This window comes from Phalangium opilio, unplaced genomic scaffold (assembly GCF_054372755.1).
Source record: "Phalangium opilio isolate 3A_F unplaced genomic scaffold, DU_Popi_V2 ptg000017l_1, whole genome shotgun sequence".
Classification (NCBI taxonomy): Eukaryota; Metazoa; Arthropoda; class Arachnida; order Opiliones; family Phalangiidae; genus Phalangium; species Phalangium opilio.
The window spans coordinates 4,705,452-4,730,852 of NW_028324151.1; the positions used below are offsets into that span (position 1 = coordinate 4,705,452).

General features: G+C 39.4%; 2 protein-coding genes across 2 annotated transcripts in view; one reads left to right on the forward strand and one right to left on the reverse strand.

Moving 5' to 3' along the window:
• Positions 1–25,401, reverse strand: part of LOC149702613 (bone morphogenetic protein 8B-like) — a 265,732-nt gene that overhangs the window by 213,308 nt on the left and 27,023 nt on the right. The gene's annotated exons all lie outside the window — the stretch shown is intronic.
• Positions 1–25,401, forward strand: part of LOC149702621 (uncharacterized) — a 133,045-nt gene that overhangs the window by 78,509 nt on the left and 29,135 nt on the right. Inside the window, exons 3-5 of the mRNA XM_089867136.1 lie at positions 10,003–10,383; positions 12,823–12,919; positions 19,862–19,965. Of these exons, the coding sequence (XP_089723262.1) occupies positions 10,003–10,383; positions 12,823–12,919; positions 19,862–19,965 (582 nt within the window). The remainder of the gene's footprint in view (positions 1–10,002; positions 10,384–12,822; positions 12,920–19,861; positions 19,966–25,401) is intronic.

Here is a 25,401-nt window from a genome sequence, read left to right on the forward strand (position 1 = left end):
TTTTTCTAAATGAAATTTGTTAAATTTTAACTAAAATATGGTTTCTTAGGAGGAATTTCTCAAAAACCAGAGTTTTCCTGAACCGAAACCTTACTACTACCGCGTGGGCTATTTATGAACTTACATTTAATCAAGAAATAGAATTTTAAATACGATTTAATCTCCCTTTTTTTGCCGATTGGCAAGAGACCCAACCCAAGGCGGCTTCGGCGGGTTGAAATGGGCTGGGGCTTGAGTGATAGGAATAAGTGCAACAGAGCGGAAATAACGGCGAGACCGGGGATCCCGATCCGATCCAAGCAACCAAACCCAAGTGAACGCGTGGCTTCCCTTGAAGAGTACACTTCTTCTAACTATATACGTACACCGATAGTAGCCATATAGCTATCCCAAATTATAACCAGTCCTAAGTTGCAACCTAACCCATACATACAGCAGGACGGGATGTGATCGGGGCCTTAATTCTTCTACACCCAAAGGGTCTCCTCGGCGCGTAGACCTCCAATACATACATGGAGTGTTGATACCATTTACACTGCAGGATTCCAGACTATACTTGGTGGACAAAGTGCATTACCGAGTAGCCTCATCTCATGGTGTAAATGTTATCAACACTCCTAGTCTGAAAACTATATTGTATAATGTAAATTAAAGGTGTACATTCGGAACGGTGCAGCGGCGCTTGGTGAATAGAGCCCGGCCATTGTACGGATTAATTCTAGCGAGGCCGACATTTAAATAAATAAAACTTGGGTAAAAAGGTTTCATTTATTTATGTTTTTCGAATTGCGATAGCAGAAAAAAAGGAAATGAATGTATTTCTAAGGTCATTGAGTTTAGGGTGTAATTTCATCCAATTGAAGGTTAAAACTGTATGCTTTTTCAGTATAAAGGTTCTTTATATCTGACACTATATACAGGGTGTTTCTGATAAGTCTGCATACCATAAATTAAGGGGGATGTTCTTTTGGAAATCGATTTTGACTATAGAAAATGTAACTTCCATCTATATCCATTTTTCCACAAGGGACACTGTTTCAAATAGAGTTATGATTTGATTGGAGTATTTTAGGGATGACCCCTTAATTAATTAAATTAGTAATCATTGTCTAAATCAGTTTCTTAATTAATTTTAAGGGGGTCATCCGTAAAATACTTTGACCAATCTTAACTCGAAAACAGTGTCTCTTGGGGTCAACAAAATGGAGATAGATAGAAGTTATACATTTTCTATGGTCAAAATCGATTTCCCAAAGAATTTCACGTTGAAATACCTCAATCAAGTGACGTACGAAAGACGATTTCAACCGCTTCGGGCCAATAAGAAGAAGAAGGGGTCTTCCCCATCCCAACACCAAGTTATTATATCGGTTATTAAACAAGCAGAGCGAGCGTGGCACCGTTTTCCAGAATTTCTCACTCGTCGAATTATCATTGAATCAAAAAGCCCTTCAAAACCCTATACGTTAACTATGCACCACCAAAAATGCCATAACGAATTGACTTCTAACACTATACTCGTAACCCTGGTAACCGCGTTTAAACCTCAGTGCAAACCAATCATGTCATTCTTCCCCAGTTAAGTATACGTATAAATAGCGTAAGCGGCGGCGTTGAAAGGGAGAAATTTTTCTCGTACTGTTGAATGGAGAGAAGAAGATTTGTTATATAACCTGGAATTCATTCTCAAGTTTAAGTTGAAACGTCCATAGAGGTTTGCTATCACGTATCACCTTAAGCTGGTAGTGAAGCGAAAGGCGGCCTTTGAAAATTTTTACGCTAATGATCTTAGACTTAGTCTAAGCGGGGTTCGGGAGGAATAGACGTTTAAATTACCCACGGGGTGAAATAATAAACGGCGGCGGCGGCGGCTTTCTTTATAACCAACTTAACAAGACGGAGATTAGGTTATTTACTACTATAAAAAGGTATATTACGTTGGGTTGAAACGTCAGTTTAACTTGACGTTATACGCAAGAGTTTAAAAGTTGTTAATTTTAAACAAATTTTACGCCGATTTTAATTGTTACTGAAGTTGTTAGGGGTTTTATTTTTTTATTTTTATGGGATTAATTCTTAAATTTAATATAAGTTAAGAAGTAAGGCTTATCGCGAGATCTTTTCAAGCAAGCGGGATTTAATCTTTCTAATTAATTTTATGTTTTTATAAAGCGACTTTTTATTTATTTATTTTAATCAGAATATTGAGAATAACAAAAAATTAAATTTGAAATTAAAGTGTACTCGCCCATCGTAAATAATATAAATAATTGCTTATTTGACATATGTCATAACAAATTATAGTGAATTTAAATAAGAAGTTTAATAAACGATTTCTGGCATTTAAAAATGTTGATGATCAAGAACCGAGTTTTATAAGAATCGTTAATTATTTTATCGTGCAAAGGGTCGATAATAAAATTTTAATCGAAATGACATAAGTAAAATAATTCGACGTAAAAACCTTGGATTATTCTTCCCAATAGCAAGGTAGATAGATTATGGATATTAAATTTGTAAAATCACCAATTTATATTCAAATAGTTATTGCTTTGTAAGTAATTAAAAATAATCACTATATTTTAATTGTATATCGTCGAACAAAAACGAGCTATTTCAAAGAAAGTACCTGTAAGACTATAAAACTTGCCCTCGAATATAAAAATGGAAAAGATTTTCGTCCGTAATTTGAAATTGATATAAAACAACACGCTCCTGGACCCTTAATTGGTTGCTAATCATATTAATTACCCCTAGAACCAAAATTAGTTACAACTTATAATTACGAGTTAATTAGATCTCCCTCCAATTCTTCTAAAAGCCTTGAAAATATATTCACCCCATATACAGGGTGTTTCTAATAAGTCTGCCATAAATTAAGGGGATCATGTTATTTGGGAAACCGATTTTGACTCGAAAATGTAACTTCTATCTATCTTCATTTTGTTTACCCCAAGAGACACTGTTTTCGAGTTATGATTTGATGGAGTGTTTTAGGGATGACCCCTTAAATTTAATTAAGAAACTGATTTAGACAATAATTATATATAATTTAATTAAGACTCATCCCTAAAACACTCAAATCAAATCAAAACTCAAAAACAGTGTCCCTTGTGGCAAAATGGAGATAGAATTGATTTCCCAAAGAACATCCCCCTTAATTTTTGCCAGACTATCAGAAACACCCTGTATAACCCTTTAATTTAAATTAAAATTAAATAAAACAAAGGACAAAAAAACCACCCTTAATTGTTTCCCAACGACGAAAATAAAAGGAATTTACTCATTAAAGAACGAATTAAAATAAAAAAAAATAAGAAATTATTTTTCAAATCCTCTAGTTGAAATGAAAAATGAAAAATAAATTAATTCCTCAAGGTTAATTCTTTAGCAAGCTATAACGATTACTCTCTTTGGTTGGCGTTCTTGATTACAGTGGCGCGAGTGAGACCTGATGTGGAGGGGCTCGCCTTTTTACTCGTGTTAAAATATACGGTATCAGCCCGAAGGCGTTCTTCATTTCGCGGTTTAATAATTGCCCTACCATTGGAGAAATTTCTATAATTTCCTTGGCTTTTTATTTTTTTTTATTATTTTTTAGACAAATGTAGTCACTTAGCGCCTTAAATGGAAGGGACGAAATTAGAACAATAATAAAGAAATATGAAATTCAATATTATACACGGTGTTTCTGATAAGTCTGCATTAATTCGTAGTAGCAGACTATAACGCGTCATACAAAGCTTATATGCGTACATTTCTTAACAATAACTATAGTAAAACTGATCTAAGGCTCCGTTGACATTTGGTTGGATGCATCAGTTTATTTTGAGGTCCCATCCACTCTCTCTAGAATGGAATGTATACTTTTCAAAACCCGTGAAAGAATAATAATTAAGGAAAACTAAAACGCCGGCACCCAAACGGCGTGGAGCCCTCGCGATAAGCTAAGTTTGGCTCTCCCCCATCTATTTTCTTTTGTGGGTTGTTTTGCTGGGGAAAAATGGGAGGCTTATAGTATACACTCTGGGGATTATACAGAGCTCTCTCGCGTCCGTCTCACTTCCTCAGATATTTATCATCAGTTGTTGGAAGTTTTGGGAGTTCTTCCCGCACTCTCAAAGTCGAAAGGGAGCGGGAAGTTAGTTTCCGTGATTAGTTTTTCTTGTGGCTGCTTGCTTGCAAGGAATGAATCGCCTTTTGTTTCGACAGTTTAGTTTTCTTTTAGGGGGGATCGCGACTTCTTCGGATGGGCTGGAATTTTCTAAGAAGAATTCCTGGCATTGCATTTCGTGTCTATACTTTGGTTGGTTTGCGTTTATTGGCTTTTCTTCACTCATAGAAAAAAATATAGGGAGCTAACAGTTCTGAGCCTATAAATCGTCACACCCTTCTATCTCTTACTGTAGTTTCATCCCCCCCCCTAACGGTTGGAAACAGAATTCTACGAGCAAAAATGCCAACCAGAGAGGGGCTGATCAGTGACGTCAGACTATCTCTTCCCCTAGCCAGTTGTTAGCTCCTTTCAGCCTTAAATTTCTTCTTATATATATGCTATAACGGAGCTGCCGGAATATTTTCAGATAAAATTTCCATATTGTTTCCCCTTGTAACAGGGTTGCCACTCTAAGTTTACAGATTCAAATTCCTTGACTTTTCCAGGTTTTACATGATCCATTTTTAACGATTTTCCCTGATTTTTTTAGGCCCAATTGTCATAGTCCTAAAACTTAGGGCGATCAGCTAGGGCAGCTAGTTAGCTAATTGATGCTCGAAGGATTGAGGAATGGATCTATAACGTTTCAGTCTGTCTGTCCCCCATCTACATGACGGCAACAAAGTCCTCCCAGCATCCTCTTTGGGCGTTTGGGTAGGGTCGTACGGTACGGACACGTAAATGACGCCCTCCTGTGTCTTAAAAATAGAAGCTAGTTCTCGTACAAATTCAATAGCGGTACGCGGCAGCACTTAACAATCGCCTTTTCCGAAGAGTAGGGGTGTACATGCGCAAGGTACTCTGGGAGATTTTCATTGCATACCGCAGCTCCCTACCCATCATCATCCTTACCACTCCATCTTACCTCTTTCTTTTCTCCCGGCGCCAGGCAGCCCATGGCTATACTTGGCAGCGTGTCCCCGTTAGAACAACTTAAAACCAACCTCCCCTTCATAATAATTCCACTAATTTTGACCTATTTCTCAAACACATATAGAGACATAACTTTCCAGACGGGTTACACCTCTAAAGTCCCGCAATTTATTGTGTAAAAAAATCAATACCCGAAACCCGACTAAACAATTATAGAACTACTACAACAGAAGCCTTCATTATAGAAAACAAAAATTCCAGTCAAATCAGGTTGAATCAACAAAACTACTCAGGCTCGTACGCGTTTGTTTTTATTGTTCTAAATAACTTTAAAATTCCTCACCATACCACACCTTATATAACACCCCTTAAAAAGCGAGATTAGCCTTGCGTATCAAAAATTATCGGTTTTAAAAAGAAAGAGGCCACGTGCAATAAAGATGTAGATAAATAAAAAAATAAATAAAAAGAAAAGTTGTATTTAAGGAGATGGAGTCTTAAGAAACAAGTTTTTATCTGTTGACACTTCCCACCACCAGGCAACGCCACTTGTTGACCGTGTTAAGAAGAAACAAGATGGCCCAAGGGCTGGGCCTTAATAGTAATTTTACACGGCTCACGTGACCCCCCGTATAGTTGATCTCCAATAAATCGTACAACTAAAAACATTTCTGAAACGCAATCGTGTATCCCCTTAATTTCTAATAACGTCACATTTCAAATAATATTAATGAAACTAAATTGTGCACCCCACTAAAGTATAATTTTTCAAAACCATACGAATCAAATAATGTATCTAAAACCAAATCCTGGATCCCCTAAACCAGAAATCACTATGACCGTAAACCGTCCCCTCTATTTTACGAAACCTAACCTAACCTAACCTAACCATTCAGCATAATCTCTGATGTATCACGCGCATGGTGCCGTTTCTAAAATTTTAACGGAATAAAATTCCGTGTAAAATTAAAAAAGTGCAGTAGTGCACGAAAATTATCATCTTGTTTCCCTTCACTCAAAAAAGCCCGCGAGATTTAAACTACCTTTCTTTCCTCTCTCTCCGAGCGGGATGCCCCCTCTCCCTCTTCCCCCTCTCACTAATATACCAGGCAGGCAGTTCTCTCTCTACGCGGAGCTTCGTATCGCCACCGCGTACGCTAGCGATCTCTCTCTCTCATCGTAAGCGTACGTTTCGCGGACGCGACCGGTTTCCCTCTCTTATCGTAAGCGTTCGTTTCGCGGACGCGTCCGGCACAGGGACAGGGACAGGGACAGGGACAGGGACAGGGGTTTTGGTGCCGTTTCTTAAATTTTAAACGGAAAAATTCCGTGTAAAATTAAAAAAACACGTTACCAACCACCGTTTGTACGGCCTCTATGCTATACTTATATAGTATACAAGAAATAAAATCTGCGGAACGATCTTTTGGCACGACCTTTGGCATAATAATTCAAAGCCTTCTCTACAAGGATTGAACCATAAGTAAATAAGATATGTTACTTCCATAAGTTTGTTAATCTCTGGTTACAAACTGGAGCTTGTAATTTTTGAAGTGATCATTGAAGTAGGTCATAGATTCAGGGTAAAGAGAGGGACGCCTGGTGAGGCTCTGCTGTCAAAGGCCTAATTAGTAACGCAGACTAAATAGGACCTAGATGGAATTTGGTCCTGCAAAATTAATTAACCACCGAGTGTAGGACTTCAATTCTCGCTTTCGTCGTTCTCGAACTAGTTATCTCGAGCTGTAAGTCTCTAAGTAAGCATTACGAAGTATAGGTATTGTCATACTTATGGAACGGAACATATCTTATAAACTTATGATTGAACGTAGAGGGAGAGGGAGAGAAGTTTAAAAACTTGCCAAATCCTTCTTGGGGACCTCGGGAACATGTCGGAAACTCGTCAGTCAGTCTGTCTATAAGGCAACTATAATAAAAAGAGACCCTTTCTTCGCTCGCGGCTTTCTCTGTCACCTCCCTCTTTCTACTCGGGTTTTTTCCCTGATAAGGGAACCAAGGGAGCGCGGCACGGCGAGCAAGTAGCTGAACCGAGCTCAACAGATTGTCATTCAATATAGACTTGATCCCTTGTCCCATCTCTCTGGTCCCATCATCCATCGTTATACCAAGGAATTTTCAACTTTATTTGATACCAAAGTAAAAGGCAGTAGGAACGCTATTTCATTGTCAATTCTTCACCGTGAAAAACAGCTTTCCATACATATCAGGGTGCGTTCTCACCATCACCAGTACAAGATAAACTGGGAAGCCATCCAGTAAAGGCAGTTTCCCCGGTTCCCTCTGTATTACGACCAATAGAAACGTTACAGACGCTGCCATGGCGACATTCCGGAATCCCCCACTCGTCTTTTTTATTAAATTTCCATGAAAATACGTTTTACGGGAGCTGAATTTTTGCCCCTTCCTTGGGCCGTGTTGGGGTAACTAGGGGTTGCCTTTGGGCTTCTGTTGCTACGCTGCCGGGGCTGGAAAAAATAGCGTTTCAAATATGCCACAGGGATTTGGTTGGCGCGGGTGAAGTAGATTTGGGCCTAATCCCAAACGAGAACATATATATATATTTCATATCTGCAAAGGACCGTACCGTACCGTGAATATTATATATTATATCCAACCATGGCAAAGCGGATGGTGCAGACGTATTCTACTCCAGAGATTTCTGAAGGACGCTAGCTAGTTAAAGTATGACTGACACGTCGTGACGGCGGACGACAGTCCATATATATTTCTTTTTTAACTCGCCCCACATGAGTCAACAATAACTTCATCTAAGATTCTAATAATATTTGCGGTGTGGTGGTGGTATTAGGGGAGAGGCCATTGCTGTATTTTGGGGTTATTACAACGAGTTGTCGTCTGCTATATAGATAGTATAAATAGTAGATTGAAACGTCGTCGTGAACAAAGGGGACCAAAATTTGAACGCGAACGTCGAGGAATTGTTTGAATGAGAATGAAGTCTCGATCTAGACGTTTGAGGTTCAGGTGTGCGGCGGAATAACCTGTAATAGATAGTTTCCAATAGTCCGCCTATAAGCTGGTCAATTGTAATTCCGAGGGCGGTAAATAAAATCCGACGATAAGAAATGTTCTTCGAAACAGGGACCAAATTTCGTGCATGGCAAATGAAACGGGGACTCTTTCATGTCAACCATAAAGGCGGTTTCATCAAAACATATTCAGGGTGTTTCTGATAAGTCTACGATTATGACGCTCTTAGAAGGTTGATGATGTCTTACTCGACACACTTAAATATGTCCTTGTTTTAGGGGCCAAATAATTTTCGGGGGCCCATATCTCCGAAACTAAATGATGTAGACACTTAATCCATTCAGTTTGATCCAAGAACATACCCTTTAATATACCTTTTCAAGGGGGTTGATACCTTGCCATCTCTGCACAGTCTCATGATATAAATAGAGACTTCAACGCAGGTGAAAAAAAGTGAGATGGAAGGCATAGTGTCTTTCCCTCTTAGTTATGTCATCCAAATGGTCTATTAATGGCAGAATTATAAGAAAAACCCTGTACAAAAATATCTATTTTGGATTTAAAGCAAAAATTGCTATTCATCGCGGCCGATTTTGTTAACAGTTACTATGCACGTTTCCAAAACTTAACCATCTAGTAAGTCCTTCAACAACGCAATGCAATCCTTTCAAAAAATAAAACTAGAGTAGTAATCCATCATGTTGTATATCCAGTTTTTCAAAAGGAAAGGGTTGTCCCCGCGGGAGGGCTAAGTAAGTGTCAATATAAGGGGAACAGTCCAGAGAAGTTACTCAGGTAAAGGAGACCCCGGTCCCCTGCCCCTGGTTGGCTATATAGTTCAAGAAAGCGCTGTTAAACTGCAAACTGATGGCACGAGGTATATTAGCTCGGGGGGGGGGTACATAATAGTTTGCAGGTGCGCTGGAATCTTAGAAAAATTCGCAAGAAATTCTGGAGAAAAAACCCTTTGTGCTTATAAATAGAAATTGGCAGGTAGTTATTTATGTAGTTCGAATATTTTCCACAAGGACACTTTCGTAGCTAGGGTTACGGGTCAAACGGGGCATGCGTGGACTCGTCAGAGGAGCGGTTAACCCGATAAGAACCTACAGATTGCTGAAACTGTCTGCAGATAGTCACAGTGCGCTAAACAATTTTGTCATCGTATAGTCAGTCTAAGAAATCAGGATGCGAATTTTAAGCGGAAAAATTCATCCATGTTCAGTTGTTTTAAGTAAGATATTCCACATATTATTAATACCACAAAGAGGGGTCGTATCGAAACCCTGGTGGCTTCGTGACCCTATCCCTGGAGCCTTATTAATTAAATAAATATTGAAAGATAAGATATAAATGTGCTTGCTCTATCATAACAAAACACTTTTAAATATCTACTATAACCGCGCACGATGTTAAATTGTTGCATAGATATTTCCAGAAGATATTTTAAATCCCTTATCTTCAACAACGCCGAGATTATCAGTGAGTCAGAACTCAGCCCTGAATAAGTTGATATCAAAATTATTTATAGAAGTTAGTTCGTGGTATTACGAGCGCCCACCTAAAAATGTTAATATCTTTTAAAGTATCGGTCCCATAATTAATCTGGTGGTACCAAAATGTTCCCTTTAATGTGTACTACAACCCCATTACCTTAAAAACCCCATAACAATACCGTAATTATCATAATTAACCCGCGTTCAAAAGTATGCACAAAATTCCTCCCCTAGCTGCGTGTCTTAGCCGGGAACATTTGTTAATATCTTAAAAACTACGCGTCCCTTTGACTTTCTAAAGGTATCAAAGGCTTCTTTACAATGTGTACCATACACCCATTACGTAATTAAGTCTCCTCCAATCACGTGTCTTAATGAAAAATCGTTTTAATTTATGTTTTACAGGAGTACGAGAAGCGATCGGTCCTCAGCCGGAGCTCCCTCCGAGCTGTCACGGTCGAGACTCGGTCTCCCTTCGGCTGCCTTCGAAGAAGGTCGAGGCGGTAGCCAACCAGACTCCGGCTTCAAAAGCGGCGGAGACTCGAATCGTCGACGACCGAGAAGAGTCGTCGTTCGTTTTACCGAAGAGAGAGATTTTCGTGCCGCGGCAGACGACGCAAGGAGCCGCCGCTAATTCCTCGGTTGCCAACGGGGCGACCGATCAAGGCGTCACCATGAATCGAAATTCGCGCCTTAAACTGACGGAATTGAATACCAACATGACCTGCGTCTTATGCCAAGGATATTTTATAGACGCCACAACTATAGTAGAGTGTTTGCACTCTTGTAAGTACCCATCTTAAATACCTTTACTTATTTTAGTCAGAAAGCTTGCTAAAACGTAAGTTTTTAAGTCCCAAGAACTGCATGAGGACTATTCTTTCTTTCTTATGGTTAGTATCTAGCTTAGACAAAAGTAGATTAAACGCGAAATTATCATCAATCATACAAGGATTCGGACGAAACTTTTATATGGAAAATCCCCGACTTTTCCAACTTATCCCTGGCCAAATTTTGACATTATCCCTGACCATTTTAAGTACGTGTTTACCAGAGTCCATTTCATGATCACACCTGATGGCCAGCCCATATTTAGCACTGCTCGAAGTAATCATGGTTTGATATACCAAATGAAATCCCTGATATATCCCTGACTTTAGGAAGAAACTTTAAATCCCTGACTTATCCCTGATTTTTTCCCCCATTTTCCAAATCTCTGGTTCCGTACGAACCCTGCATGCATAAGACATTTTAATTTCTTCGAATTATAATTTGCAAGACTTTACAATGAATGTCATTGAAAGATTTTCCTTGGCTGTTATCAAGTTAAAAGGGCTTAGTAAGTTAAATACTTGCCGGGGGTTGCAATGTTTGATCAGCCCGTGTCGTAAGGTTAGAGCGACTTGTGGAAGGAACCCTTTCAAGTTCACGCTTGCTTCGCGTCCAAATCTATTTTTATTTAATACCTAATCAATTGCAGATATGCATTGCGCTTGTTACAAGCCTGCTCGAGGCTCGAACTCCATAAGTACTTAAACTGCTATGGCATAGCTAGTTTATCACGCCTTTAGACGTATTGGCAATTGAAGCTTTTCGTTTTATAGCGAGCTAACAGTTCTGACCCTAAAACGTCACACCCTTCTATCTCTTACTGGAGTTTCATCCCCCACTAACGGTTGGAAGCAGTATTCTACGCGCAAAAATGCCAACCAGAGGGGGGATGCATGACGTCAGACTTCCCCGTAGCGAGTTGTGAACTCCCTATTATTTTATAAGCTCGGTTTAATCAACTTCTATATCCAAAAAGGAATTATATTAGAAATAGAAAACGTAACTTATATAGTTATTGATGAACTTGTATTATTTAAAATAAACCCCAGAAATTTCTTTAGATATACAGGTTTCAAAACGATAAACCAAGCCGCTAAAAGTATAGATTAAATGGTGAGAAAAAAAAGGCCAAATGTTATATCAACTAAAGTTTAAGTTCGAGTATACATGTATATATTGAGGGCCCCGAATGTTTATTTAGCTTTTCAAATTTCGAGTGGAAGCTTTTTTCTTTTTTTTCTTCTTCCATCGACATTTTCTAGAAAAAGAGCTTAAAGAGATTCACGCTGCTATTTCTATTTCGGAGAATATAAGAAGAAACTTTGGGCCAAGCGATTGTTTGATGGCTTTTAGAGTAGAGGCTTTCTATATATATCAAAAGGGCCTTTTAACCTCAAATATAAGCCAAGTGTCGTTCGTCTCCCCCCTCCCCCCGGGAGCGTGCGGGCGCCTTATAGCTGTTTTGTAGAAATATTTGTTGAATTATATGATGGGCATATGTACTATATGCAAGACGTTTCACACAAGGCCCATTCAGAAGATTACGTTCACGTTGGTCGGTTAAGTCGCTTAAAAAAAGGGGTGTATGGAGTGGTACTAATAGGGGAGTAGCTACGGGGACGTGACGTCACTATTGGTATAGTCTAAAGTGTATGGCCTGAGCTGACGATTCCCAATATGGTCGCTAAAATCGAGGTATAACTTAAGAGATAGAAGGGTATGACGTCACGAGAAAGTTTGTGGTAGCAGATTATAAGCAACCCTCCGTATCGGGACGTACAAGAGGGTTGATACATTGCTATCCGTCTTTGAGCACACTCATGATACAAAAAGAAGACTTCAGCGCATGCGCCAAAAAGCGAGATGAAAGGCAAAGTTTTACCCACGTGTCTTTCCCTCTTAGTTACATCGAATTGGTCTATTATATAGACACGTGTCAACGACTATACGCGGGTTTACTTTTGAAAATTTTTGGCAGTTTCGTCGGGCAGTTATCAAGATGGCACCACCTTCGTTAGTTAGACCATTTTCTTTAGCCGCATAGCTCACTCGATTACGCCTTACTGACGCATGATCAAGTGAGCTACGCATTAGCAGACGATATTATGAAAACTTTTAGGATTCTTGGCGCGGTATTTGTTAACCATTTTGGGTTCGGCTTAGCGGCTATTTAAGTTTTACGTCGTCTGCTCTCACGTCTGAACAGGGAATGAAAGTATACCGCGACAAGTACGTAAGATTTTACTGTAGTTTGAATGGGCCTATAGAGATTTATATTTATCAAGAGTTATTTTAGAATAAACGTGATGAGAATTCGTGTTATTGTTTACAAGCTAAATATTTATTTATTTATTTTTATAACTTAAATATTTATTTTTATTTTCCATTCAACAGTTTGCAAATCTTGCATCGTCAAGTACTTGGAAACGAGCAAGTTTTGTCCCATTTGCGATGTACAAGTACACAAAACGAAGCCGTTACTTCATATTAGGTAAGTTTAAACTCACGTTATCATTACTTTAATTAAGAAAAAATTCTTTTATCAAACCAAAAAGTTCATTATAAACTTTAATCTTTAATCCTGCACATTCCACAAAGTGGCAAAGGGTTACTTTCCCTTTAGAAAAGGCAGGTTACGTTCCTTAAATTCGCCTTAAACCATTAACAACCCCAACCCTTATATTGAATTTAAAATAAACTTGAATTCATAATTCAAAAAAAAATAAATAAATTCCTTCAACACAATTAATCATCTCATTCAAATTATTTCTCTTGAGAAACTGTGAAATTCAGCACTTAAGTCCCCCCCTCCTTTCTACATCCCTTCTTAGATATAAAAGTACACTAATTATAAGTTTCACTATAAATCATTCAAAACAGAGCGCGGTCTTAGCTTATACATATTTTTCAAACTAGAAGAATTGATACCATTTACACCAGGAGGCGAAGCTAATTGGTACTGCACTTTGTCCGCCAAGTAGCCTGGCCTCCTGGTGTAAATGGTATCAATCCTCCTTGTCTGAAAACTAAGTATAGCTCTCCGAAAAAAAAATATCACGTATATCAGAATAAATCGTGACCTATTAAATGAGAGAGAAAAAAAAATTAAATATAAAAAGAGACCCGGGAATAAACACTCGAATCATAAATCCTTGGTTTAAATTATGAGCCAGAAAAAAAAGTGGGTGGGTTGAATGTGTGTAGTCAGAAGCTTATAACCAGTGGCACGCTTCATCTCGAATTAAATTTGATTTGGCGCGAGATTTGATTGAAAAATTGCGCGCGATGTGACGACAATAGTGGCGCGAGATACAGAAACATGCATAAGTTTATAAGATATGTTCCTTCCATAAGTTTGTCACTGGTTATAAACTGGAGCTTGTCATGAAGTGAATGAGGTAGGTCATAGATTCGAGGTAAAGAGACATACGCCTGGTTTTGGCGCTGTCAAAGGGGGCTTAGTAATGCAGACTAAATAGGACCTAGATGGAAGTCCCGCAAAATTAACCACCGAGTGTAGGACTTCAATTATCGCTACCGTCGTTCTCGAACTAGTTATCTCGAGCTGTAAGTCTCCCAGTAGCATTGCGAAGTATAGGTATTGACATACTTAAGGAACGTATCATATAAACCTTATGCTAAACCCCTTATTAAAACTATATAAGTTATACAGCGTCGAGCGCGGTCAGTACTTGGGAGGGAGACAACCAACCCATGGTTCGAATCCCGCCGGGGACGTTTAATATATATTTAATTTCTATTATTTTCCTTAATTAATTTAAAACATGTGCAAGATGCAACGTTACAGTATTTGTTTATCGTTCTAATTTAATAACTCCTTCGCCCGTCGGTTAGGGGCGCCACGTACAAATCACCCTATCACAAACACGAAGGGGTTATGAAATTTCCGAAAGCGCAAAAAGTTGCCTCGGAGTAGTTTAGTCTAAGATTATTCTAAATACGTAAATTTTGTTGACAAGAAGGGCGTGGCTTTATGCGATTGGTCAGTTTCAAATTCCAAATCATCTGTGAAATCTTAAACTAATTTTAATTTTAAAATCAGGATGTTTCGCTACACAAATTGGTCTTATAATTAGTAGAAGAATCAATATAAAAAAATAAATCCATCCTCCCTTTAAACTGTAAAATAATACGAGTCGTTTTACAATCCCTTTAGGGAAAAAAATCTTAAAAAAAAAATTAAATAAAAAACTCCTTGAGTATTCAATCGGCATCCTACGTCGTTAAAACCGAAAAGATAAAAACCTTTTTTTTTTCTTTTTTTTTTTTACTTCATTTTCATTTAAAGTCTTTTCTCTTCCTTCTGTATAGGTACGTTCAGCATTTATAAAAGTGTGTATAGTCTAGCCTAGTGTAATAAAGTGGGGCTGTAGGCCACGTACAAATCCCAGATAATAGTGTACAGAAAGATATAGAGGGGAGAGGTGTGCAGGGGGGGGGCTAAGATAAATAGGTGCGCGCCAAAGCAAGAAGCCTGCGGGAAAAAAATCGAGTAAGGAGGGAATGGAATAATTCAAATTTAACTTTAGGGAGGAAGCTATGTATACTTTTGCAAGAAGGAGAGAGAGAGAGAAAAATAAAAAGAAGTTAAACCTGGTTTTTGTAACGCGTTTTTAAAAATAAAAGAGGGAAGTGTGTTTCCAGGGTTTCTTTTTCTTTCTCTCTTTCTCTCTCTCTCTCTCTACACTGACGCTGTAGAGAAAATAGTATAACTGGAATAGAAGGTGCCGCATCATTTCTACGTGTTATTATACACGGTTTATTAGTTCTCATTTCGTTTCCTGTATCTGATTGGTTGTAGCGTTTTCTTCCATAGAAATTCAATTATACTTTCTACAATTTCTTAATACGTTCCCGACATTTCTGTCAATTAATTTCTTGATATTGATTGAGATTTTCGGCAAAAGAGTCTATTGATAATATCATAACTTTATAAGATATTTTCCATAAGTATGACAATACCTATACTTCGTAATGCTAGAGACTTACAGCTCGAGATAACTAGTTCGAGAACGACGGAAACGAGAATTGAAGTCCTACACTCGGTGGTTAATTAATTTTGCAGGACCAAGTTCCATCTAGCTCCTATTTAGTCTGCATTACTAAGCCTTTGACAGCGCCTCACCAGGCGTCCCTCGCTTTACCTCGAATCTATGACCTACCTCAATCACTTCATGAAAAACTTCAGTTTGTAACCAGAATTTACAAACTTTTGGGGAACATATCTTACTGAACTTATGATAATATATTTCCTCTTACATTGCCAAACTATTTTCTACCTCAAATAGCTAAACCGCGGACTGATTAAAGTTTATAGAACAGGTATAAAAAATACCAAAGCACATTGTTTTAACAATACACGTATAAAGGCATTCCTCTAACGCCTAACGCGTTAGGGCAAATATTATTACATTATGCTTTAAATAAATATGCGGGAGAACATCAAAAGACAAACGCGTGTAGCTGGGGTAAAGCTGTGTTTTCCCAACGGAGAAAAGATCAAAAAGATATTAAAAAAATGATGGGTATGATCATGATGAGAGTGCATAGAGATCATCCCCACCTGTTAGTCTGCGAGGGAAAAGAGGGATCAAGAAGAAAGCCTTTCCTTGACCCCCCCTCTCTCGATCTCCACTTTTACAGGGTTCATAGAAACCTGGAAAACTCGGGGAAATAAATAGGGAGCTAACAGTTCAAACCCTGAAACGTCACACCCTTCTATCTCTTACTGGAGTTTCATCCCCCCTAACGGTTGGAAACAGTATTCACGCGCAAAAATTGCCAACCAGAGGGTGCTGCGTGACGTCAGACGATCTCTAACCCCTAGCCAGTTGTTAGCTCCGGAAAACTAAGGCAAGTCGTCGGTTTTCCAAATGTTGTATGAACCCTGTTTTATGAACGCTTGATGAAAATAACATGTACTGTTGAGAGAGAGAGAGAGAGAGAGAGAGAGAGAGAGAGAGAGAGAGAGAGGAGAGTGGGAGGAGAAAATATAGATTCTCTCCTTAGAAAAGAGCGGGAAATAAGAGAATTATAGACGCCTTTCCCGCGCGCCACTGTTTCCCGCCAAAAGCTTATTATTATTACTAACATCGGGGATGAAATGGCAAAAGAGCATTCAAATAATAGCTCACAAAGTGCGCGAGGCCGGGGCTTAGAAGTAAAATAATGCATACCTCCAAATATTATTCTACTCAGGATACAATGTGGCTTAGCTATTCGAGGAGGGATCGTACCTTCTAAATATTGGTCTTTCTCGTCAAGAAATTAGGGGGGAGGGAGAATGTTCATTGGACGATTTCGAGTCGACAATTTTAAGACCACCCCATAATTTCTGACAGAACTTTCAGAAACACCCTGTATAGAGACTAGATTGTAGAAACTAAATGGTCCTCCTCGAATAGCTAAGCAACCCTTGTAGATAAATGATGATGCCCGTGTTTTGAAATAACGTTTATCTCAGCTAGGGACATATTGAGGCTGACATTATTTTTCTATATATACTGTTGTGTATAATTTGCATGGAAAATATAAGAGACACCGAATTTAATCATATTAAACGTCACGCTTTAAATGTAACTAACATTCTTCGCGACGCCGAGGGACCAGTCACTGGGTGCACCACAATTATTTTCCAAAATTCCTTTACATATTAAATAAAAACCCAACCCATTCAATATGAAATCTCACTTTTTCACTGTGACTGATATCAACGTATTAATTGTATTATCAGAAACATTTAGTATCAGGCGCAACCTCACGTCGTTGACCTTTAAACTAACCGCCACGTGACCCCCGCACTCTCTCTGTGTCCCCGTCTACTCCCAGAAGGAGTGGGGGGGGGGAGAAAAGGTATTATATACGGCGCGTGCGCCGCTCTATTCTGTCGAAGATTGCTTTTTATCGATTTTTAGCTAAAAAAAAAAAGGAAAAAAGCACGAGCGGTTTCAGCGCGCGCTGCCGAATCTATTCGGTTACCTACGACGCGTTCAATAATAAAAAAAGCGCGGGAACTTTACCCGCCATAACACACCTGTATATATATTCCAAAAGAAGAACGGGTGGCACGTGCGAAGGGTCGGACATTAGTCGTAAATTACAAAAAGAATATGAATTAAACTGGGAAAAATATGAAAATCCTTAGTGGAATTAATGGGAAATCATAACGGCAAAGTAGAATCAAGAAGCGATATCTAGTTTACTAGGGAGAAGCGTTAAGATGCCTAAGTATTCGCGCGGGCCATAGTCCCAGTCCCCCTTTTCAAAATACAAGGGGGGACGTAAAAGGAGGCCGGGATATTTCGCCGCTTCTCCTCAGTCGGAAAATATGACTGTAATTTTCGTCATTCGCGTCGCGCTGACGTGAGTTTTCAAGAACTAATGAGATGCTGGTTGTAATTTAGAGGCGGCGGGAATTAACTCCGGACCTACTATACGTTTGGACTGGAGATAAAGCTGGAAATGTAGCGCGAATTCATACCTTCTCCCTAATAAACTAGATATCACTTCTTGGTAGAACAAAACGTAAAGGCAAATGTCCGACAACTCCATGACGCGCTATATCCATAATAATAATGGACACACGCGGCATAGGGGGGGGGCAGAAAAATGGGTGCTATAGGTTGCTAAAAATTACACGGTAGCTTCGATGTCGGCTTTAGTTAGATATACGTAGAGAGGAGAAGCCCGGACCCTCCCGAGGCAGTTAGATTATGGGCGGGGCCCCTTTTTAGTTATGGTTAGGAGCAAAAGGGAGAGAAAGAAAGAGCTTTAACTAATTTCATTGGGTAACTGGCGAGAGAATGTTTTACGAACGCGAACCTCGTAGTACCCAAGGTCAAATAGACCGAATAATTTTATCACGCCATAGTACTGACATACACACACTAAAACGTAATGCAATTACGACGATACGGGATTCAGGTAAAACTTCTCTCGCCGAGGTCGCGGTCTCGCGTTGTGCAGCCTCCAAACAGTTTCTCCAGCCTTGCCTTGAATCTATTTTAATATTATTCATTTTTAAAATGGTATGTTCCCCTTAGGGTTATTGAATCAATTAAGCGTTAGGGTTAGTCAAAGATACGCGTGTTGTTTTAATTATTATGTTAGGTTAAAAATACCACACCGTAGGAGGATTATTTTACAGTTTGATTTGGGTGGAAACGGCAATGCGCGACTCATTCTAAATTCTACAAGTTCTTGTGAATTAAAATAAAAGATTGCGGAACGTGTTTATCGGTTAGTTTTGTATTTGATAGCAATTTGGCGCGAGAGTAATAGCACGTGCTTTTAAATTATGGCACGAAAAAAATAAAATCACACGTGCTTTTCTTAATATTGGCGCGAAAAAAAAGCACGTGTTTTTCAATTTTGGCGCAAAAAAGGCACGTGTTTTTCAATTTTAGCGCGAAAAAATGCACGTGCTTTTTAATTTTGGCGCGAAAAAAAAATCACACGTGCTTTTCAATTTTGGCGCGAAAAAAAAAAGATAAATAAAATAAATCGCACGTGCTTTTCTAAATATTGGCGCGAAAAAAAATCATACGCTCAAATAAAGTTAACTAAATTAAAGTACTAAAGGTTTCGGGTTTATACGTCAGATTTTGCGGTTAGTTGCTTAAAATTAAAACAAACTCATTTTAAAACTTCGAAATGGTTTAGATACAGCAGGTTTTGGATAACCCTTTACTTTGAAAATACCGTAATCATCGTCTAAAAATAATTCTTGACATACGTTTATAAAATGACATGATAATTACTGGTTTAGTAAATAAATAAAGGGGTTTGGCTGAATTCCCTCCTCCTTCGTATACTACAGAACACAAACACGGTTGTTGTCACGTTCAGCCTACATCTAATTAAAGCGTAACTTTAACGGTTCAGCTCCAAGGTTTTTCCGGCATATAATACCGCATTGAATTCAAAGAGAGAGAGACTAACTATTTAAGATTATTTTTCAAGTCAAAAATGTCAATACCACCCACGAAGACGAGGTTTCCTCAAATTTCCCCTTTACCGCTCCGCTCTTTTCAAATTAAAAATAATCCCTGAAAATTCTCGGAAATTCTCTAGGGAGTGAGTGAGTGCGGCATTTAATTAGCAAGTATTAGCTAGCGGAAGCGACTTAATTCCGCCCGCGCCTCATTAAGGTAGGCTTTCTCGTAATTAATCCTTCTGCGCTATATATTATATACTCGAAAATACTTTGTTTCATATTGAACTGAAGGATTAAATTATATTTATACTTTTCCGATTTCCAATTTGTAAGACTGAAAATGATTGGTCAAGCGAACAAACAAAATTTATGTCTTAGTTGTTTAATTAATAATTATTGTTGGTGGAATCAATTAATCTTCTAACATATTCTGTATTTATAATTTAAGTTAATAAAGAACATTTCTATCCTTAACAGATCTGACAAAACTTTACAAGACATCGTCTACAAACTGGTACCAAAGGCCTTCATTGACGAAATGAGAAGACGTAGAGAATTTTACGAAAAACACCCGGACGCTGGTAAGCCTAACGCTCTGGCCTCTTAACTAATACCATGATAAGTTCATAAGATATCTTCCATAAGTTTGTCACTGGTTACTCAGAGCTTGTCATGAAGCGATGTAGGTCATAGTTTCTGGTATGGCGCTGTAGAAGGCTTAGTACAGACTAAATAGGAGCTAGATGGAAGTCCTGCATGGAAAATTAACCACCGAGTGTAGGACTTCAATTCTCGCTTCCGTCGTTCTCGAACTAGTTATCTCGAGCTGTAAGTCTCTCAGTAGCATTACTAAGTATAGGTAGTGTCGAACTTACGGAACATATCTTATAAACTGATGATAATACGTATTCCTTAATCATCTCTAACAACATTACGACGCAAAGGCTTAGAGAGACTAGCCTCTAAGTAGGCCTACATTTTCCCTTCAATAACTTTCCCGTTCATTAGATCCCACGTTAGAAACACACTGCAAAGACTGTCACTAGATCCATGTCCATGTATACACGCACGGTGTAGTGTAGCCTCCCTGCAGTCCCGCTCTAACATACCATGATCCATAACCCTAAAGTCCAGGCCGGGGGAGAGAAGAGGGGGAAGCACTCAGACTCTCACTCTCCCCTCCGTGCAACTCGATTTACCAAAATATTCCCATCGTAACGTAAAACCAAAGTACCACCACCCGGGCGGGTCCTTTTACCGAGATATCCGATGGGAGCCATCTAGCGCAAAAAGGTTTTCCCCCCATATCATTCCCGGTCTATTTCAAGTGTAAAGTACAGCGCGTACGACGTAATCTTCCGCTGTCCTGGTAAAACCATAGAAGGCCATTATTTGACGCGAATTTTTACAAAAATGGTATTGTTTACCATTGGACGCGATTAAGAGAGAATGTCCTTCGTAGAGGAACACGGGAGGGCATTGGACGAGATTAAGGGACAATGTCCTTCGTAGAGGAACACGGGAGGGCATTGGACGAGATTAAGGGACAATGTCCTTCGTAGAGGAACATGGGGGACATTGGACGCTATTAAGGGACAACGTCCTTCGAAGAGGAACACGGAGGATCTTGGACGCGATTAAGGGACAATGTCCTCTGTAGAGGAACACGGAGGACATAGGACGCGATAAAGGAACACAGAGGGTCTCGATCTTATAAATTATTTTGCCCCTACGTACATTATTTTCCCTGGATAGTGGACATCGTTGCGCCACAGTTGAGGCTCTAACCAATCTTCAAACGAGACTAGTTCGTTAGTTAGTACTCCGAGTTATCTCTAAATAGGTTAAACCAGAGAAATTAGTACTGGGAATAGATGGTCCTGCATTGCACGTATTTTAGGGGCTTTTTAACTACAACTCCTTTCGTTTGCGACTGTCTCTGATTAGTCGAGTTATAGTTCTGACACTGTCGTAACCGGAAATGGATGGAGACCGCTTTTGCTTTTAACAAAAACATTGTACCCTAGGTACCATCTATTCCAGGACTATTTTCTCTTTTAAACAATCCAATACAGAGATGCGCCCAGATCTTCCCAACATGGTAACCTTCCAATGGCACTCCCCTGGCAAGCGAACGAACCATAACAATATCCCCAGAAAATTAGTATAGATAGAGTAACTTTGGGAGCCGAGATAGTAGATGGAGATATAAAATGTAAACGGTTGCTGGTGAGGCCGAGATTGTTACTTTACTCTTGAGGGACTCGAAAAGGGAGCGAACCCCGGGAACGGTTTAGGAAGGAGAACCGTTGCCACCAGGGTGGGGGGAATAGTGTAGGGGGTTGCGGCCTCTGTGGTTTCACATTCGCGAAAAAGAACTTAGCCTCTTGCGGGGGACGACGACGCCCGGAAAAAGAAAGCCTTTCCGAACGCACGACGAGTGCAATGCTTACCCCGGAAATGGCTGGTCTCGTCCCCTTAAATTTTCGCACGTGCTGAAACGTCGGTTACGCCGTCGATACCGAATATCCTTCCTTCTCAGTCATTGAAGCGCCCCCTATAACCCGGTTGTCCACGTGACCCTACGTCCGTACCGCCGGGGGTCGACGGAGAGGGTATCTCTATCTCTTAGTCCGTATCTCTTTTTTACACCCACTGGTTTCACTGGACTGTCACTGGCTGTACAAGTATTAAACCAAAGTTATTAAGTAATAATGTACATAGTATGGGTGACTACAATGTATACAAGTCCCGCTTCTCAAAATCATGAAGCAAAAATGACGTTACTACTCCAATTAGGACAGTAAAGAGTGGCTAAGTATTAGAGGACATAACAGATAGTCTCTAGGCTGGATGCAATCACTCCATAGTGCCCAGTATGATATTTACAACTCTAGATCTCGCACTGTCTCCTAGCTTTTATGATCAACCAATCAGAGCAATTAGGACACTAAAGAGTGGCTAAGGTAATAGAGGACAGTAACAGATAACTCTCTGGAATAGATGTAATCATTCCATAGTGCCCAGTATGATATTTACAACTCTAAATTTCACGCTCTATCCTAGCTTTTATGATCAACCAATCAGAGCTCTCTCTACTTTAATACTTCGTTATCTTTTTCCACTGTGACTCTCCTACGTCACCGGAGCTCTCCATACCACAGAACCACTTTCTGCCATTTCTACAAGTTTGCATTTGGTACCGTCCGTTACACGCTGTAGAAATAAGTGTCCTCGATTATCTAATCTACCCTACCCTAACTAAATATTACCCGAAAATTTAATTTCTTCGGTTTAATTTAGTTTCATTTGGGCCATGGTTAAATCTATACATCCAGGCACAAGGAGAATTTGGCTCGCGGTGCGGCCATCAACTTGGATACCGCGTTCTTCTCGCGTGTCCCTCCGCTATAAAACATGAGAGTTAACACCTGACGTCACCCGTTTGTCAATTGATTAAACGCGCTTATTTTTTTGTCACATTGGGTGGTGGTTTTTAGAGGATGTTGGGAGGTTGTCACACAAGGTTGGAATGGAAGAGAACGGGGAATTCTAGTTCTAATTTGGGGAAGATTTATGACGCTCAGTACATACAAACCGCGACTAAAATGCTGTCTCGTTATAAAAGAGAGCTGTTGGATTGGATCAAGTTGAACAGCCTTTACGCTATAAATTACGGTATCATCAGAGAAATTTTCGCTTTTAATGAAGAGCTTGGAGAAAGAGAGAGAGAGAGAGAGAGAGAGGGGAGACGCTCAAGTATTTTGGGATTAGAAACCCAAGAAACCGCGGAAATTTTATTAAGAGACCACCCAGGTATTTACACTTTAGTTAGGTGCATGGTGGTTTAAAGTTGAACTCTTATTTCACGCCACCCGAATAATGCCTAAAGGCTGGCTAAATGGGAGAACTTTCTTTAGTAACAACCCCAAAAAATTGCAAAATATTCATTCCCAAATTGCAGTTCATTATAAAGATGGATCTAGAAGGTGCCGAGGCAAATTCGAGAAAAGAGACCATTTCATTAATTACTTGTAAAGAAACCAACACACAGGTAGGGGGAGGCTAGGTTATTTGCCTCGTACCAAGAAGCAACGCCAGGCGGAGTTCACCCGAGTTCACTACACGTAGAGGAAGGCTTGCCGTCTCGTGCTGCCTCTAGCGGTGCTTCATAGCGCGAGGGCAATAACCCAAGAAGATAAACGATCTCCCCGCCCCTGTAAAGTTTTCTTCTCTTCTGGAATTAATGAAATGGTCTATTTCGTACGCTCTATTAACTGCAATAAATGCCTTAAATGGTAGTTTCTATACTCATGGTAAAATTGCTCAAAATTCCCACAAACACGACACATTCTGATTTTAAATCCAATCACGAAAAGAAATTCCATTAACTAAATAGCCAAACCCGAGGGGCCGCTCACTCAGCGTAATCGCTGTGTACACGCCCACGGCTGTACTAAAGTGCATGGTAATCTTTAAAACCCCTGCCCTTGCCCATGTTAAAAATTATTACGCGTGATCTGTGTAAAGGGAATTTGACAGTGATTAGCACCTCGGCCAAACCATGGAGTATGTTTTCATTACTAGTCATACGCGTCTCATTTAATAGCTGTCAATTAATCGTGCTTGCAATTCTAATAGTTTCATTAAAGAGAGAAAAATATGAACAGAAAAAGAAAACAGTTAAATAATTACAAACGTCTAGACTTTAATCGGCATAACAAATGAAGAAAAGTGGTGGTGGCTCCATGGCGCTATGACGAGCTTATAAAATAACACCAAATGAGGTCCTGGACCTTCTAAGTGAATTAAAAACAAGATTTTGTTTATCCAAGTTGGTTGGATTCGTAAATAAATTCTAATTTCAACTAGCCCTGAATCGTTACTCAATGTGCTAACGGACTATAACTCAAAATTCAAATTTCAAAAAAAGAATTTTTACGTAGCCCTTAATGGTGGTATAAGATTTCTAATTATTCCGCCACGCCGATTTCGTTTTAAAAGTCAAAACTCAGACGAGATCGAGTCAGCTAGGGCAGGGGTGCTGTTCTAGTTAAGGGATTCATCCGTGCGGTCTTAATGAATGCGGCGACACGGACTTCGGAACGTTGGCTTTTTTCTATCTTAAAATTAAGGCCCACTCAGACCAAAGTTAAAAGTTCCCGTCGCTCGCCTCGTAAATTTCGATTCGGTCGCGTCGGTACGTTCATTTAGCTGTTCAGACGTCAGAGGAGACGATTTAAAACTAGTCGCATATATGGTGATTTTTAAACCCAAGTCTATTGAATACTAAAATAGTTGCTTATCCAAAATGACAAAAGTACCCGTGCACGCCAAGAATTCTAAAACTTTTCATATATCGTCTGCTAAGCGTAGCTCACTTGATCACGCGTCAGTAAGGAATGATGGAGTGAGTGAGCTATGGCTAAAGAAAATGGAGTTAACGACTGTGGTGCCATCTCGACACAACCCGACGAAACTGCAAAAATTTTCAAAAACTAAACCCGCGAATCTTTTATTTAGCCAGTTGTCACGTGATTATTAAACGAGCAAAGCGACTTCACCGACGTGCAAGAACGTAACATTTTAGACTATAGTCTGAAGGGACCTTAGACTCCACCAACTAACTACACCCATGCACCAACGTCACCATCCCACGCGATATTTTTTTTTTTTTTGTTAGGGGGGTGGATCGAGATGAGCGGAGCAGCGTTAGTGACGTCTGTTCTCGTTAAAATTGTGATTCCCTGGATTTGGTTCAATTTTTTTTACAGCAGCTTGACGCGGGGAAGCGAAGGGGCACGTGGCGCTTGTTATAGGAATTTAAACGAAAAAGGACAGATAACTTTGTCACTCATTAATAAATGACATTTAACTAGTGAAATCATTTCTCTTTCTATGTCTTACTCTTAATTGTTAGAGGAAACTAGAAAAGGATTAGAGGGGCAAGGATTTTAGTCGGAAATTGAACATGCGCTGATAAATATACTTAGTATAAAGCATCTCCCATCACTCAT